We start from the raw sequence: 19,622 nt of genomic DNA, 5'->3' as shown, positions 1-19,622 counted from the left end.
AACAACCCCAGTGGCGGGGGCAGCTCTGGGACCCTGGAGTCAGCCCCCGCAGTAACTCCGGGGCTCTCCGTCTGCAGGGCCTGGAGGCTCCGGGGCGGGGCCGCTGATCTGCTCAGCTCGGGGCAGGAGCGTCCTTGCTGTCCTGGGCCCTCCCGGCCTCTGCCTGTCCCTGGGGGAGGCCGGATCCTGGGCTGTGTCCCGGCGCCCTGTGCTCCGGGGCCTGCGCTGTCGGATTCGCGCTCCCGCCCCGCAGCCCCCTCCGCGGAGCCGCCGCCCGAGCCCCTCCGAGCTGCTCCGGGTCCCTCCGTGCGCTGCAGCCCTTAGGGAGCTCGGCGCACTCTCCCGGGTGCAGGTGCCTGTTACTGTCCCAGGGAGCCCGAGGGCATCCCCGCCCTCCTGGGTCCTGCTCTAACTCCCTGCGAGCCCCTTTCCGCCCGGGAAGGTTGGTGCAGCTCCTGCTCCTCTGGGTCGGGGCTCTCCTGTCCTGGGGACACTCGCCCCGGCCTCAGCCCGGCTCCTCGTGGGGCCCCTCCCCCTTGGAGGCCTTTTGTTCCTTTATTTCTTTTTCCCCGTCTTCCTACCTTGATAGAGGCGCGAACTCTTCTCACTGTAGCGTTCCAGCTGGTCTCTCTTTAAATCTCGGGCCTAATTCATAGATTTTCAGGATGATTTGAAGGTTATCTAGGTAATTTGGTGGGGACAGGTGATTTGGGGACCCTACTCTTCCGCCATCTCCACAAGTGAATTTCAAAAGAGAAAATGTGAGTTTTATTGTGAGAATTTTTGCATAAAAAGAAAATATTATTGGTCTCATCAGTAATGAATTTGTGGTCATAAAACTGGTGATATTGATAGTTACTTAGATCTAAGATGTACACAGAATAGAGGCAGTTAGTTCAGATGTAATCATTAATAACTATAAAAGTTGTAAATATACAAATTTGTGATGTGGCAACTATAATTCTCTGATAATTACCTCTAATTGAAATTGTACAGAATTCAAGTTTATAGGAAATTAAAATATATTGCTGCCTGGTTCCACTGAAAAATGTAGGTATTTTGCAAAGCTAAATAACATTGTCTAATGAAAAAAAAATAATGTCTTAAAACTGAAATGTTTTATCATCTGAGTGCACAGAATTCTCTATATCTTTCTGTGGCATTTCTTTGATGTATCACATGCTTATTTCTATAAAAGAGCCTGGGAGACAGTCTCACCTATTTTCCTAAATGATATGTATTTTGAGGATAATATATTTGACTTACATCTTTGTCACCAATAATACCAAGCCTAGTGACCCGGAAATAGTATGTATTCAATACATTTTTCAGTGAATGAATGACATAGGCAGGATCTATATTAGAGACAATTTCTTAACTCTGTTCCTAGGAAATATCTTAGTGTATGTGACCATAGGTCCTTGAATTCAGATTTATGAGTTTCTTTTTTTTCTCATGAGTTTCTAACACTGAAAAAACTATACTTCACAAGTTTCTCTAGCCACTTTAGATAAGTGTCATAAATATATATTTTATTATAAGATGTATTCTAGTTCCGTAAGTGATTAGTTTATGAATTCCAGTATTATAGCCCATTAATGATTTTTATCTTTCTCCATTTCCAACCACAATTACCTGTGCCCAACTTTAGCAATTCTTACTAGCAACTCAGATTTTCATAGCTCATGGGACAGGATGGCTCCCAAAGCCTATATCTGTTTTCATTCCTCATTCATCCCTCAATGAACTGTAGTCTGGTTTCCCTCCCATCATGCCAGTATAGCTTTTTGATTTTCAGAGAACTTTTAACTCTCTTCTTAACTAACCCACTTGTATCATTAAAAAACTCTTCCTCTCATTCATTGATTTCTAAACCATCCCTTCCCCCATTTTCTTCCTACCACTCTATTCTTGCAATTCTCCCATAGAATCCATTTATTATTAAGTTTCCAGGAAATGTTTCAGGTTCTCAGCCTTTTTTTCACTATACACTTACTTTCCCTTTGGGAAAATTTACCAATCTCCATAGATTTAACCCACCACTTGATACTGGCAAACTTTGTGAATCACCTGAATCTCCCTGATAATGTCCATACAGATTGATCTGGTGTCTACTGTTAGTTAGTTCATCCCTTGGGCATTTCAGGCCTAATGTGAAGAGAAACTTAATCCCACTCCAAAGTAGGGATATGGCCTGTTGGGAAAGGTTTCTTAGAACTAATGAGGTGGTGCTGCTTCATGAAGGTGATTTGTGGTTATTCAGGAAAAAAAGAAGGAGGAGCTAAAGGAATGAAGGCGTGAGGAAGAATTAGAGGTTGGTGGAACAGGAAAATTATGGAGGCCTAAGAAAGCAGGGCATATTCGAGAATGGCCAGTATGTAGAGGCATTACCAGAGGCATTGCCATCAGCTTCCAAATGTCTGTCTGCACAGCGGGAATGCATTTCAGTAGGAAATCATCCGTGGGTTTTAAGTAGATGAAGGATATGATTTAATTAGTCAATATTCATTGTGCACAACATTCACAGTATCCTGACTGAGGAATGATACAAAGAAGCTCAAAGCCCAGAGATAAAAAGAGCAATAAAGACCAAGAAACTTTTCTACCAAAGAAAAAAAAACTAAAACTTTTAAATGCTAAATAAATAAAAGTGAAAAACAAAGATGGTAGGAGATATTTACAGTAAATGCGACCAATGGTTAATACCTATTGATAAAAAACTCATACAAATTGATATTAATATGGAAAAGACATGAACACTTGTGCAAATGTATGCATTTAGCATTTATACTAAGATGAGAAAATATTCATCCTCATTTGTTAAACATATTAATCCAAATTGAACAATACGAAGATGTCAGAAACTAAATGTTTACATTCTGCAAACTCCATATGTTGAAGCACTAACCCCCAATGTGATGATGTTTGGAGGTGGGGCCATCAGGATTACATTTATGAGATGGCTCCCTAAGAGAGTGGCCTCCATGATGGGACTTAGTGTCCTTATTAAGAGGAGGGAGAGAGACCATACTCTCTTGAGCACTCTCTAGCATGTGAGGACACAGTGAAAGGCGATGGTCTACAAACTAGTAAGAGGGTTCTTATTAGAACCAGACCATGCTGCCACCCTGATCTTGGATGTCCAGCCTCCAGAAATGTGAGAAAATGAACATCTGTCATTTAAGTCATCTGATCTATGGTATTTTGTTATAGCAACCCAAGCCGACTAAGAAGACCTGTTCTCCCATTTAATCAGCAAATAATCTTTATCAGGAATCATAAACTATAAATTTTTATTTTATTAACTTATGTAGGGGTCTCTGTCTGAAGAGCATAATATGAAATGGGCATGATATTTGTACATTTGTTCTGGAAGGAAAAGCACAAAATTAGCAATAGGTGGTAGAATTCTATGTGATTTATTGAGCTTTCCCTCCATTCCAGAGTTTATTTTTTATGTAACTTAAACACATTAATTATTTGCATCTTTGTAGTCAGAAGCCTGTCTCATCTCTGCCTCTGGATCTCCTCATTCAATCAGTCATGTGCCCTAGATTATTCTCCTTTAGGATTTTGCCCAAACCCAGCTTTCTGGTATAGTGACTAAGGACATATCCTGGAGAACAGAAGCACAGGGGTCTCCTTCGTACTACTGACTAACTCTGATTTCTGCCAGCTTATTGAAGCAACCAAAGCTTAGGTTTTCTTGTCCGTGATGATCATTTCATGCAAGTTTTGTTGAAAACTGAAACCAACAATGCTTGTAAAACATAAATAGATCATTAGGGGATTTTGTTGTTGTTGATGGTGTCCTAATTTAAGGTCTTTGCCGCCTTGTGTTTGGGCCACTGCTCGAAAGTCCAGCCTGATCACTGTGACTCCAGGCCCCTCCTGTTAGATCTCAGTGGAATAAGCTTCCTAAAGCAGCTTACCCACAACACTTGGATGTTTTTTCCTGCTGCTCACGATTACCTGTAGGGCCTGATTGTTCAAGACTCCACAAGATGTCTATATATGTTGAACATTTGTTGATACACACACACACACACACACACACACACCATATAAGGCATTGTTATCTCTTCTGGCTATTACTAACAAAAATACCACTATCATAATGTTTTGTTATATTATTAAAATTTCTTATAAAAACTTTAGCTGATAATACACACTCATTTTTGTTAATGATAAGGTGCTTCATCTACCACTACAATAAGATTTGCTAATTGTAATACTTTGGAAATCATATTCTTGGTTATCTGGTAATGTTAGGTAATGCAAAATTTCTGATGCGTTAACAGTTATGATTGGCAAGTGGGGCAGACACTGAATTACAGTCCTACTTACTCAGAAGTCTAGGCTAATGGCAACAAATTTGCTGGTCCTCCCTCGGGCTAATATTCAAGTGCCTCTGTAGCTGGAAGACAGTATAGCTCTTGCCTACCAACTGCTTAACCACATCACTTTCATTGAATCCAAATTTCAGGTTAAAGCTGATGAAAATAGGAGGGGCACCTCGGTGGCTCAGTCAGTTGTCTACCTTTGGCTCAGGTTGCAATTCCGGGGTCCTGGGATGGAGCCCCTGCATCGGGCTCCCTCCTCAGTGGTGAGTCTGCTTCTCCTCCCTCTACGGCTCCCCATGCTTGTGCTCTCTTCCTGTCTCTTTCTCTCAAATAAATAATAAATCTTTTTTAAAAAGCTGATGAAGGGATCCCTGGGTGGCTCCATGGTTTAGCGCCTGCCTTTGGCCCAGGGCGCGATCCTGGAGACCCCAGATCGAATCCTACATCGGGCTCCTGGTGCATGGAGCCTGCTTCTCCCTCTGCCTGTGTCTCTGCCTCTCTCTCTCTCTCTCTCTCTCTGTGACTATCATAAATAAATTAAAAAAAAAATTTTTTTAAAAAGCTGATGAAAATCAGAAATTAATGTCTTTGTATCCTTATTGTTTCATTGTTAGTAAGCTGGCTAAACAGGCGCATTAGAATAACGCAGTATAAATTTCCCACTTGAAGTAAAGGGCTCTTTTTTTTTATCAGCCTCAGGTTATGCTAAAAAATACTATTGAATAGCAAAAATTTCAAATTATATAATGAAGAATTTTATATATGTAAATATATAAATTATAAATATACATTTTATATATATAATTTCAAATTATATAATGAAGAATTTTAGAGAACCTTAAAATTCTTGCCTACTAATTATTTTTTGTGACCATATGACAGAGCCTGTGCTCTACATCATAAATCCTTCCAGCATTCAATAAGTGTAGGCATATAAAGTATTCTGTCATTGATAGTCACTTCAAAGTGCATTCAATATCTTGGTTCCCAAGTGCATTAGATTTTATTAAAACATTCTGCTGCGACACCCATTCTTCCTAATTGGTTTATGGACAGCCCCCACCATTGAGGCAAATCCTAATTGCATTTTCCCACAAATCTAGTTTGATTTATGGTTCCTTATTTGTTCTATATTATTTATAATGAATGGGGTAAAATTCTTAAGATACTAACTAAAACCTGCAGTAGTCCTCTTAAGACATTAAATAAAATCTGCAGTAGTCCTATAAATATGGGCTGTACATAAGGATTCTTAACAGTACTTTTACTCATTTTTAATTTTATTTAGTCAACTTACATCCATCTGTGTGATTTCTAGTAGTAATATCTTTATTACCTTTCCAGAGATTATTATTTACTTGGTTTTTCATGTACAGGTTTTTAGAATTACTTAGAATGCTGGAATGGAGTATGTGTAGAATATAAAAAATGTTATATCCTTCTATTAGATTTAAGTAAGTAAATATGTATTTGGAACGGAAAAAAAATTATTATCCAGGGACAGTGACAAAGCATCTGCATAAAATTAGATAATGCCCATGTTGCACTAACAGGTGTAACTGAAAATTTTCTAGTTAGTTTTCAAATTACAACTTTGAGATGCCAAGACTTAATTTGGAAGGGGCTTATAGCAGAATCCAAAAAAAAAAAAAAATACAGTGTTTTAAAATGAGTAAATGGCAGAAATATAAAAACAGAGGATAACAGACACTGAAGAAAGAATTTCTGTACTGTTGAGTGATCACATAGCAAACTAAGTAAAGACTTTCCATGAAATTGTAGGCATGGAATCGTTTCTGTAGGGAGTCCATGAAAATTTATGGGAAGAAAGAGGAAGTACACGTTATCTATAACAGTTTATAAAAAGCCTTCTAGGCTTCTTAGAAATATGTTCGTTCTTTGAAAAGTTTGGATGATTAGAATTTTGAATTCAGAATCAGAAAGAATGTATTTAGAAGAAGAGACAAAAGGCAAAAGAGAAATCAATTTTAAGATAAATACAAAGAAAAGGGACAAAGATGAATACTTTCTAGAAAATCTTTGGTCATTGAACAAATGGGAGGTTTGCTAACAACAACATAAAAACTTGGCATCTAGAAAAATTGAAAAGGCTGGTTAGCAGATGATACATAGACAAGAGATCTTAATGATGGCTGTAGCTGAATGTTTTGAACAAGGATTTGAACCTTTTATCCCTACTGGACCAGTAAAGAGCAGTACCCACAGTTGAGGGGGGTACCTTGGACACTCACCCTGTCAGCAGGGAAAATCTCTTGCCCCTTTGTGCTGAGGTGCCTCCTAGTGGGACAGGAATGTCATCCCTGCCCAGCAGCAGTGAGGCAACCCCTTTCTGTGGTGTCAGTGTGGGGAGCAGTAATGGGGCACTGCCACTCCTCCCTGTCCACAAAGTCCCTGGAGGCCTGGTGGTGCTGGAGCCTCCAGCTTCACCCAGTAGCAATGAGAAACTCCCTCTCCTGAGTCAACAGAGGCCAGGTAGGGTTCCAGGATTTCTACCCCAACCTGACAGTAGTGAGCTAATACCCTTCCCCACATCTCTGCCAGAGATAGGTTGGAATAAACCAGCTAAAACAGAAGATTTAAGATCTGGAGTCTCACCAGTGTCCAGGTTTCAACAGAAAATCAATTACCACACCAAGAATCAGGAAGATCAAAAAGCGGATGAAAAAAGACCATCAGTAGATGTCACCCTTAGCCTCTAGACCCTGGCAACCACCAATCTATTCTGTTTCTATGAGTTCGATTCTTTTACATTTCACATGTAAGTGAGATTACAGTTTTGTCTTTTTGTCTGACTTATGCACTTACTCAGCATAATGGCCTCAAGCTTCATCCATGTTGTCATAAATGGCAAGATTTCCTTCTGTTTCTGGCTGAATATTTCATTATATATGTATACATATGTATATACGTATAAATATATGTATATGTGTATATACACATATACACATATACATATGTATGTATATACACATTTGCTATTTTGTCCATATTATGAATTAACAAGATAATCATGTTTTTATTAAACTAGTAAATGACTAATTAAGTACATAAGGAAAATACATATGTATAAATATATGTATATGTATAAATAAATACATATGTATTTTCCTTATGTATTTAATATTTATTTTTTAAAACACAAAAATCAGGTATCTGCTGACCAGCAATCAGTACTGTACAATAATACAATACACATAAACATATACACATCTGCACTATTGCATGTAACTTTCTATAAATATGTGTGATGCTAGTTTAATTTGGCTGAGGTTTCTTTCTTTTGATCATGTTTTCCACTTTTTTAGAGGGTGTTAAAATGGTGATGTGATGGTAGATAGTAATCTTTTTTGGGGGGGGGGTATATAACTTATTGCCAAAATAAAAAGTTGTCAATTCTTTATCAATTTCCAAAAATGTGATTCAAAATTTACCACTCCATATATTGCTAAAGCCCAGAGTGACATCTTCATGGTTTCTGTCATACATTAGGAATGTATGTGTAACATCCAGCTCAGGGCTCTGCTCAAAGTAGTTGTCATATACATATGGTTACTTAACAATTGAGTTTGTCTAAAAATGGTGGCTAATAATTCTAACACCAGAACAAATTTCAAATATTTTTTAAGACGCAATCATGCTTCCCCACTGCCCAGTGTCACTTCAATTACTTACATAATTATATGCCGGAAATAATGTGCCATGCAGTGAAGGAAATTCTGAACTCTAGGGGTGCCTGGGTGGCTCTGTTAAGTGTCTAACTTTTGATTTTACCTCAGGTCATGATATAAGGCTGGTGGGATTGAGCCCCACTATAGGATCCAGGTTCAGTGAGGAGTCTGCTTGAGATTATCTTTTTCCCTCTGCCCTTTCCCTCCCAGAGTCTGCTTGAGATTTTCTCTCTCCCTCTCCCTCTGCCCCTCCCCCCAACCTTGCATGTGTGTGCAAGGACGCTCTCTCTCTAAAAAAATAAGAAATAAAAAAATAAACCCTAACAAATATCTTTGTGTTACCTTACTCTTAAACTCCAGTTCAGCATTTAATTATCTTAGTATTTTAATATACCACTCAGTTTCTAGTATTCACCTTTCTATGTACCTCAGATAAAATGTATTTGTCATTATCTAACATATTTATTATTATATATATTATGTATATTATCTATAGTATGTATTTTTACATATTTCTTTATTAAAATTAAAGCTTTTATACAAACATTAAAAATTAACCTGGTATCAAGTAACTTAAAATATCAAGATATTATATAAATTATTTGCTATTTTGTCCATATTATGAATTAACAAGATAATCATGTTTTTATTAAACTAATAAATAACTAGTATTTACTTTTTTTTCAGAGAAGGATAATGAGTGATCTATAATTTTCTAAGTAGGTTACCTATCACTTTCCATTTTGTAACCTAATGAATTAATTCATATGTAAATAATGCAGATTTAAAATATATTTCTAATGTGAATAACTCAATATGAAATGTTTCTTCTTTGAGAAAAATCTCAGTTTGGAGGATGAAAGATTCTTGTGCAGTCTAATGTTACTTTCTCATAAATTCATAATTTCAAATATATGCTATATGTACACATTTTTCTTTTTAAATTCTTTATTATAACTTAATTTTATATAACATTTTTATAGTTTTCTTGTTATATTCACATGAGAACATATTTTACCATTTTATGTATATAGAAAGATTTAAAGGAACATATTTTACTTTTTAAAATTTATTTTAGAGACAAATAATGGAAGTGGGAGGGACAGAGGGAAAGAACCCCACACAGACTCCATGCTGAGTTCAGAGGCCGATGTGGGGCTTGTTCTCACAGCCCTGAGATCCAGACCTGAACCTAAATCAAGAGTCAGATGCTTAACCTACTGAGCAACCCGGGTGCCACTATCGGACGTATCGTAATTTATTACTTCAGTATTCCACAAAGTATATCAAACCTGAGATTAGATTCAGCAATTCTTAGAAATCTTAACAGTTTTAACATTCTGAACTCCTCTCTTAAAAGTTTTACTTAAAAGTTTAGGCTTTTTTTTTTCTTTGTAGGTGATATTTTTTTAGTGACTTTTTTCTAGGAATGCTTTCTAAAGTAGCTTGAAACAAAGTAACCCTTAATGATTATTAAATAATTATCTTCTTTAAATTTTTTGTATTAATGAAGTTGCTGTTGTCCATCATTAGACAATTTCATATAAACTAAAACTTAAGAGAAGTCTTTTCTCCATACATTTTGGGTATTTTTCAAAACCTGATTCCTGTTATTTTTCTCTGAAGGTGAGAGGCCCTCCAGCTGCAGGAGCATTTAAAGAAAGACCAACCAAGCCCACAGCATTTCGAAAATTTTATGAGCGAGGAGATTTCCCAATTGCCCTTGAGCATGATTCGAAAGGAAACAAAATAGCGTGGAAGGTAAGTCAGGGCACAGCTGGGAGAACCAGCTGTGCAGTGAGAGTGACATCTCCCAATGCCAAACAAACTTGGCTAAGTAAATAAACTAGAGTGATTTCGCTGTGAATGGAAGGTGGTGGGTAAGCTCTTAGAGAAGGCCCCCCTGTGTCAGCTGTCCACTTTGACTAACAATTAAATTATAGCCTGCGAGAAAGAAAATGACAGAGTTGCTTTGCCTTAGAGAATTGTCTGCTACCCAATTCATCTCTATTTTTATGAGAACCTGGCAGTGCAGCCTGTTTCAGGCAGTCCATCAAATGATGGAACTGGTGGCTGAATTCGGAGAGCAACAGCCATTTATCTACCCCAAATTTCACCTTCCTGCAGGACACTTCCAAATAGAAGCTTTAATTACCTAAATGGATAGGTCAAGACTGTCTGCTCCCTGGAAATGCAGAGTGGAATACAAAAGAAGGTCGGTTCCCGTCGCCGCACTCTCTCTGTCTGTGGCACATGTCAGTGACAGTGGCTGTCATACGTGCCCGGTTAGAGGCTGACCTCCACACTGAAACCATTACAGCACCGACATTTTTCTGACAAAAGGTTAATTGGCTTCAAAATAAATGTATTGCCTAATGATTCCATTCTAATGTGGCCGTGTTTCTTTCTAAAAGGCTCACTGATATTATTTGTAAAAACTTGCCAATCTCTTAACTGGAGAAGGCTTTTACATTTAATTTGAAAAACGAATGCTGATCTCTAACCAGCCTCTGCTATTTAATTGTTTTTTGTTATCAAGGACTTTGCCTTGGGTGATATTTATCAGCTAAAAGGGCTTCTCTGCCTAAAGACAGAGTTTGCACACGTGTATAGCCTTGGGTTGAGGAACAGGAGATTTTTGCCAAATGCCATCTGACTGAAGCAATTGACCCATTTCATGAAAAAGTCCCACAATAGTGTCTGAAGGTGAAGATAGGAATTGTTTGTACTCTGTGTAAATTTGCATTAAAAAATAAAATGACCAAAGTAAAGAATTCATCAAAGTAAATACTTAAATTCATCAAAATTAACCTTTTCCTTCTTTTATGGAGCAACTAAGAGTTGCTTGCATTATTTCTAGTATGTCTTTAAATGTTTTCATAGAATTATTAAACATTTCTAAACCTTGAGCAACCATTAGAAATTCAGTTATTGAAAGTAGAATTTCTACAAACTATTTGGCAATGGAAATCTGAAGCTGTCCCTGTATTAAATTATGTCGTAATTTTTTTAGGAGGATGAAGGACATCACTATCTTGCTTTTAATCATTTCTATTAAAATGTGAATTTATTATGTGACAATGTGCACACATAATGAGGAAAAACTTATAGCAAGTATAAGTAATCCAGATATTTTAGTCTTAATGTAAGTTCATATTCTCAGAATTTTACTGTAATTTTTGGGTTTGCTTATATTTGATTAGGTACATGGATTTTGTGTTTATTTGTCTGTATACTGGCTCCACATGGTAAAAATGGAGGTTCTTAAAAATCTGATTCCCTTGGAGTAGAAGAATATGCTATAATTCCTTATAAAAAGTCAGTAGATTTTGGTGTTTTAAGCAATTATAGCTCATAAGAATTGTATCAATAAAAAAGTTATAGATTTATTTTTGACCTGTTCAAATAATCTTATGAGTAACTTTTAGAAGTGTCAAGAGACTCGGAAAAAACCTTCATCTTGAAAATAATGAAAATGTAGGATGAATCATTTTCCTTTATCTTTGACAATCCAGCAGTCAGAAAGGATATAAACTACTTTTCTTTTTTATGGCCATATTAATTCTTTTAAGTTTCTATTGACAACAATACTGATTCAGCAAGCTAAAAAGTCAGAATAAAAAGGAAGCAATTTATTTGCTGCCAGTGGTAGAATAATAGCCTACATTTAAAGAAACATCTTATCCTATGACCTGTGGGCTTCTGCCAACTACATTTCATTTGTACTACTCTAATATTGAAAATAAGATGTTAAAATGATTAAGTATAGGCTTGTAAACAATCTCTCAACCTATTCATATTTATTTCTTAGGCATGTGCTATGGGGACAATCTGGTACTAGGTAGGGGTAGAGGGCTTCTTTAGGACAGATACCATACCTAAGGAAGGGGCCTTAAATGTTGAAGGAAACAGGCCTACCCCCACATCTCACGAAATAAAAACAAAAGCAAAACAACCCAAGACCCTGTACTATACTTTCTTCCTGTGTGTGGACAGAGCACAGATTTTCATGTCACAGCTAATGCCCCTGCTGAAGGCTCCTGAGTAACTCTGTTTCCCAGGAAAATACTGGTCCACTCTCCATACTCTTTGTGACAGCACTGGACTCCAAGGAGTTTCTGAGCCCCTGAAATGGTGTGTATAATGAAGTAGCAAGAAGTAATGTGTTTTATCAGAACTTCCTGGGACTCTGAAGTACTTATGAGCCACTGTCCTGAGGGATGATGAAGGCTGTCCCAGCATCTGAGGCTCAGCTAGAATGTGAAGCTTCTGATCATTGCTGCCATGACCCCAAATTCCTTTCTATCTGTTCTAGATTAGCTGAACCCCATCAGCACTATATTAGAAGTCACCATATATTCTTAAAATAATAAAGCCACTCTATGGTAACAATTTATGAATGACTGCAAGTAAAGTCAGAAAATAGAAGAGTTAGATGTAGAAAAATGTCTTTATTTTTCAACCTGCATCCTGAACTGCCACCCTAATTTAGTGTACATGAAAATGGTTATTTATTCTACATGCCAAAACAACAAGGCAGACCAAACACCATAATCTGTGCAGTTTAGTCTATCCCTTATGGTATCGCTAAAAATAAGAGCATTAATACAAGTTTCTGCAATGGTGAAAATGTTCTACATCTGCACTGTCTAATAATTACAGCTAGCCATATGTGGCCATTAAGCACTTGAAATGTCCCTAGTGAGAGTGAGGAAGTAAATTTTTAATTTTAATTAATTTTAATTTAAATAGCCACATGGTTACCATATTAGATGGTGCTGCTCTACATTATGCTAGTGGCAGTCAAAAATAAATGCCTGAAGCTGCTGGCCAGATAGAGGACTGTAGCTATGTGTGATTTACTATTAAAATGCCAAAGTAGGACTGATAAATGCATTTTTGTCATGGCTGTCTATGCTTATCATATATTCCTTGACGTAAAAAAAAGGTCTTGCAAAATTTTTGCAGTGAAATTTTTCCATGTGTTGATCAGTGGCAAGTTAATTATCTGTGAAAAATCTCGTCTGAAATATGAAATCTATCAGGCAATCTCTGGCATACTTATTTTTATTTTTAAATATGCATTTTCTAAATATAGCTAAAGAATTATTATTATTGGCTAAAGACACTTAAAAACATAATAATGACTTAAACAAAAATTTTTGAATCTGTTTATTTTTCTGCATTTTCCTTGACTCTACCAACATTTAGGAAACATGACTTTGTTCTTTGGCTGACATTTCAATATCCAGAGTGTAGACAATAGAAGTGGAAAACAGCTAAACATTCTGGATAACATAAAGAAGCCGATGATCAGCGTGAACAACAGACATTCTACACTTGTGTTTGAGTTTCCACATCTTAAATTTCCACATGGGAGTAGAAGAGTTTTCTGTGAACTGTCCTCTGAAGTCCTCCTCCCGGAAACCTCCATCCCCACTCCCACACTCTTTTGGTTTCCTCCGGAGTTGTCCCCTCCTCCCAGGCTGTTCCCCCTGCCTGCTCCCTCTTCTCCTTCCCCTCCTCCTTTTCTTCTTCTTCTTCATCCTGTTTCCCTTCCTCCTTCTCCTCTCTCTTCCTCCTGCCTTTCCTTTTCTGTTACTTCCTGTAATGTATATTTTTGCCTCTAGTATTCCCAAGGTCAATTTTGAAGAAGGAACAGAACCCCATTCTAATTCTCTATTTTGGGTGGGAATCTCAGGTTATCAGAAATAGTCACCCGAATGAATGTGAAATAATAATTGTTATTTACACACTTAATATGGAACAGAAATATAAATCAGATAACACATGAAATTCACTGTCTTATAAATTCTGATTCCAAGCTATTGTTTTAAAATAGTAGGGAAATACAAATTATTTTAAAATAACCACTTTGATATAGACCTTAGTCAAAGGAATTGGAGAAAAATGTCAGAATCATATTGGAGTTTTTTTTTTAATTAGCTCTATGGTATTATAAACCATTCATTTATTTTGGAAAGCTACAACTACACTAAAGGAATCTCTGAGTTTCTTCACTTTATAGACATTTTGATGTAATAGTTACTGATTGAAATCACCTTTCTCCACCTGTTCATGATACCGTGCTTTATGACAGAATGTGACATACACGAAGAGTCTTGTTTTCAATAAATTTCTAATGAACATGCCTAAAGATGTCCCAGATATTAGATAGGTTCTTTTTTAAAGATTTTATTTTTTTATTTATGAGAGACACAGAGAGAGAGAGGCAGAGACATAGGCAGAAGGAGAAGCAAGCTCCATGCAGGGAGCCTGATGTGGGACTCAATCGCGGGACTCCAGGATCACACCCTGAGCCGAAGGCAGACACTCAACCACTGAGCCACCCAAGAGTCCCTAGATGGATTTGGATAAGAAATAGATATCCTATAACTCTCTGGCCAAATTAGAATATAATAGAAACCATTTTTGCAAATGCAACTCAGAGAGCAAATATCCAGATTGTCTTAAAAGGGAAAAACTCAAAATAGGCTTTGTTAGCAAAACATAATCCCTCATCTGGCAAAGTTGTCAAAAGCATTGTCCAAAGTGGCATCACTGTCTGGGGCATTTCTACATTCTTGTTTTCTCATCCCTTGTTGAATATGTATATAAATGATTTTAGTAACCTGTTATATTGAAATAAAGTTAACAAAGCCAGAACTGATGTGCATAAGCAGGTACAGGTAAGAATGGACTTTAGGCAACCTCTGCTCACCGCCAAGAATGTGATCTTTCTCCTGGGCCTTTTGGAAAGGTATACAATGTCATCATGAAAGCATCCTTCCCTGAGGTTAATGTATTCATTATATGGTTACTTGTTGGTCAAAATTTGGATCACACAACTTTGTTTTTCTATTAAAAGGTGACTTCATACATTAACACTAATTAGGTAACTAAAAACAAACTTTTCTGATTTTTTAACCAATAAATAAATTATACCTTTATATGAAGAAATATAAGATAGAGAAAAATAGCATATAATAAGGAAAGTGAAAGAAAATGAAAACCAGATAGAGACCAACAATGGAACCAATTTTAGGGTTAATTAAAATGACGTATCTGAAGTCTTCTAGGGTTGGGGTCTCTGTATTTTGGATTTTTTACTCATTTATCCCAGTGCCTAGAATAGTATCTGGCACAGAGTCAGTGCCCAGTGATATGTACTGAATGAGTAGAAAGCATTCTAGAATATTGTTGACTATCTTCAGGTTTTACTGCTCTAGATACTGTTTCATGACATGCCTCTCACTCTGTAGGCCTTACTGCCTCTATTTGTTAGTGAAGACCATATACTACATGATTAGTATGGCCCCTTTTTAATTATAGGAGCTCTAAGAAATTTCATTTCATCATTACTGAATTAACTATAATTTGTGATGTCCATGAAATATTTCAGGGGATAAATTCTTATTAGAAATTCCAGTAAATTTGAATGCATGCTTCAGTCATATATACTAGCTTTGGTAGGTTGGACTTTATCATGAAAATGCTCCTTTGATGATGTATATATGCTTTTCCAGTGAACTGACTTTTTAAAAATTTCTTAAATTTCAAAATGGCAAGTTTACCTTTCTAAATGGCTAAATATATATATGTCCAATTTGACCATCCAAGTAAAGAAAATGCTGTGCATAAATTATTTGAATACTCAAATTTGTTTTTAAAATTCTGACAACAATGTCCAGGCCACACCCTCAATTCCAGGTTGACTCACTCATTGCCAATACTTGGGCATGACTTTTTAGAATTTCTTCTCAATATATTCTTTTTCTCGGTTCTTTGCAGTTCTTAGCAGCATTAGTATTCATGAACTATAAAAAACTCTAATGTGACTGTTTTCATTGACATAACTGATAATTTCCTACCAGGAAAAACAGTTATTGAATATAATTATTATTAAAATCATGCACTAATTTTCTTACAATTAAAATCAGCCCCAAACCATGGTAGCTCATTATCTGTAAATAGTACTGCATTTTAAAGTAAGTCACTCTGTGATATGATACCTGTTCCATTAGTCCTCATTATATTGCTCTCAAAATTCTATAATTTTGATTAATCATTAGTCCTTTGGTGTCTTCAATTTCTTAATGTTTCAGTTTCTTAAGGACTAAAAAAAATGATGTTATATCTATGTAGACCCTCTACTCCAGGTAAAACCGATGTTGATTTTCGAGATCTTGTAGGCAAATTTATTTGAAAGTTGAATAATTTGTTTCACATGAAGAAGAATGAATGTTCTCTTGGAATTGTCCTGGGCTTCTCTTTCTTTTGATAACTGCCAAAGCTTGAGTTTGGATAGCAGGCCTTAGTAGAATTTGTAAGGCAAATTTTACAAAAGAAGTGACAATTTACCTGATTTTTGTACAAGAGAGCTGCCACGTTTCCACTATTAATTCCTCTGTGATTAATTAATAGACAGAGCTTATTCTAGAAGTCTTGAAAAAAAATAATCCTCTGGCAATTACTGTGCTGTTCTGTGTTTTTTGGAGGAGGGGACTGCATACACAATTAATGCCATTCTTTTATTTGATGTAAATTGCTATGTCTTAAAAGTGTACAGCATGAAAAAACAGCCATGTATCAGAAATAACTTTAATTTAAATTGGTTAGATGACCTCTGAAAGCTAGATGAAAGATTTTCTGCTGAATGGGCTGGTGCTCCCTGCTGCCTATATAATTTATGTGAGAAATTAGTGCGAATGGTTCACTTTTATGGAGCAGTGCTGCTTGTAGCAAGCCTGCAGAAACAATTTTCCCCCAAGCCTCCATCTGTTCTTCAAACTAGGGCATATGCCATCTCATCGAGCTTGAAAGTCAACTGATTTATAACTCCTGGAAAGTGCATAGATTGAAAAGAAAGGTCGACCGCCGCTCTGTGACAGTGATTTGGTAGGCACCGGCTGAAGACAATTCACATTACCAGGGGCCCAAGGGAAACAAGCAATGTTGTAAAGTTTCAGATCTCAGTGGACTGACAACTGGAAGAAAAACAAATCACTCTTGCTTTTTAAGTTAAACGACCCCCTGTTGAAAAGTAGGAGCGGTCTTGGTAGTGTTAGGGTGTCACAGCTGAGACACTGTGTTGTCACTCACCCTCAGTGATTGGGGCTGCCATTTCAGGAGTACCAGGACTGGAATCTTTAACACTGCGTTGCTGCTTGTTAGAAAGTTCTATTTGGGGACACAAACCCAACTTTGATGATTTTTCTGTATCTGCCTGGAGGGCAAATCTCCAATTCTGTTCCAATTAGTAATTTAATGAATGGCTCTCACTATGTTTTATCACTTGCCACATATCCCTTTTCTTTATTGAAGCACTTTTGAGATCAAAAGTTCTTTGACAGATGACAAGTGGAATCAGATTGATGGTATGATAGTTAAAAAAAAAATCAGTGTTTGTTTGATGCTTTTATTTAGAGTGGTCAAAGTGTCTCCCTATATTTGAGGTTTCCAGATATTGAGTGAATTCTCAACCCCCTGCAGTTGTATTCAAGTTTCTCATTTTTTTTCAGGTAAAATCTAAAGAAAGTGTTACTGAATACTGATATCAACTTTAATCCATATTAGAGGCAGCAATTTTAGGAAATTACATTTTAATAAGATTATTCTGACCTTGAAAGTTGTATGCAAGAATCAGCACTGATAGGATAATCAGTTGAATTCATGTAAAAAAAATCATCCTTATCATTAATATAAAGTTCTATTCTTAATATGACATATATAGTTATCTTATAAAATAAGAAAACATTGGGAAATAGAAGAAATAAATATATCAATCACCATTCTACCATTCACTGAATGCAACCGTTGATGTTTTAAAAAGTATGTCTGTCTACCTTTCCTTTTTGCCTACTCGAGGTCATAGTGTATACAATACCTTATAAAAACTATTTGTCATTGTATGGCAAATTTAAAAAATAGGTGGCACTAATTTTTAGATTTTTTCTGATGTTTTGTTGGATTTTTCTGATTTTTTCATAGTTAAAAATAGTGGATTATTTTAGAAAATTTGGAAAACATAAAATGTATGCAGAAGACAGCATTTATTCTGAGACAACTTTTAGTAGTGTTTTAGTTCTGTCCTTCTTCTACACGTATGTTTTTAACTTTGTTGAAATTGTGTTTTGGGGCACCTCAGTGGCTCAGTGTCTTTGTGCCTTTGGCTCAGGTCGTGATCCTGGGGGTCCTGGGATGGAGTCACACATCGGGCTCCCTGCAGGGAGCCTGCTTCTCCCTCTGCCTATGTCTCTGCCTTTCTCTCTGGTCTCTCATGATTAAATAAATAAATAAAATCTAAAAAAAAAAAAAAGAGTGTTTCATAGGATGATTTTTAAGGGACTCCAGGGAATGTTCAAGGACCTCATTAGGAAAGGATATTAATAATGGACATAACTGCCACAAGAGTATTAATAATTAATAGCTCTCTCCAGTTCAACAACAGCAACAACACACACACACACACACACACACACACAAAACATGATTTAATATGCATTTTTAAATTCCCAGTGGTCATCACTGAAGCCTTCTAGAAAACATATGTGCCACTTTGGCAGTGGCATACATGGCATCTCCTTTAGTAATTCATACACTACTGACTGCCACATAAGTGCGTTTGTTGTGTATGGTTATTAGTATATTTTTGGAGAAGAGAAGCAAATATTAAAAAATTTTATTAACTATTAAACACATTTCTTGCTTTTGGGAAAAGTATAAAAGTGGACAAAGGCTGCTGACAAAATCATTGTAAAACCAATCTCTGTTCCCAATCTAAGATATATCCCTAACAGGAACAACAAAAATCCAAAATTGTGTTCCAGTCTGAACAAGGGAAAACACATAAAAGTTTGGAACTATAAATTTCCACTCTTTGAGTTTTTACTTAGATTCATCTTTCTCTGTGTTCATGTATATCTTTAAGCAATTTTATGAAAAGCAGGTACGTGTGTTGAGTATTTCTGAATCCTTGAGTATCTTGAAGGTATTTTTCAGCATTTATACATGCAGCACTATTTTGTTTCACATTAACATCCTTAAATTACAACCATTCCTCTCCATACCTCTGAAGAATCTAACCATCATTACATTCTAACATGTGATTGCTGAGAAATTAAGACCATTCTGATTTTTATTCCCTTGATCTGTTTTGGTTTGCTTGTTTATTTTGTTTGGCAGCCTGGTAATTGCACTATTTTCATATAATTAAAAGTTGCTTCCATATGTATTTTTTCCTTTCAGTAATTCTTTAATATATAGTAAGCTTATTCTATCTACTTACTTGAACTTTTTTCTCAAGTGAGGAAGGTTTTCTTTTTTTTTCCTGTAATGTCATTGATGATTATTTTTGTTACGATGTTTTTCTTTCATAGTACAAATACATGAAGAGTGTAAACATATTTTATCCCATCACTCCTATCATTGTCTCCCTCAATATTTTCATCTTTTTTATATTTTTAAAAAACTTTTATGAGAGCTTTCTTATATTTTCTGTTTTCTTTAGTATCAATTTGTCTATCATTTCCTTGAATTCAATTTTTACTTCCACTGCTATATTTAGTCCTACAAATCTTTATATTGCTCA

General features: G+C 36.2%; 1 protein-coding gene across 4 annotated transcripts in view; it reads left to right on the top strand.

The window, feature by feature from the left end:
• Window positions 1–19,622, top strand: part of PACRG (parkin coregulated) — a 514,394-nt gene that overhangs the window by 71,819 nt on the left and 422,953 nt on the right. For 2 of the 4 annotated variants that reach the window (XM_026015953.2, XM_072766627.1), the window contains exon 2: window positions 9,659–9,793. The exons of the other annotated variants lie outside the window; for them this stretch is intronic. In XM_026015953.2, coding sequence (XP_025871738.1) covers window positions 9,659–9,793 — 135 coding nt within the window. The remainder of the gene's footprint in view (window positions 1–9,658; window positions 9,794–19,622) is intronic. 4 annotated transcript variants of the gene reach the window in all.

This window comes from Vulpes vulpes, chromosome 1 (genome assembly GCF_048418805.1).
Source record: "Vulpes vulpes isolate BD-2025 chromosome 1, VulVul3, whole genome shotgun sequence".
Classification (NCBI taxonomy): Eukaryota; Metazoa; Chordata; class Mammalia; order Carnivora; family Canidae; genus Vulpes; species Vulpes vulpes.
This window is presented reverse-complemented; position numbering and strand designations above follow the sequence as displayed.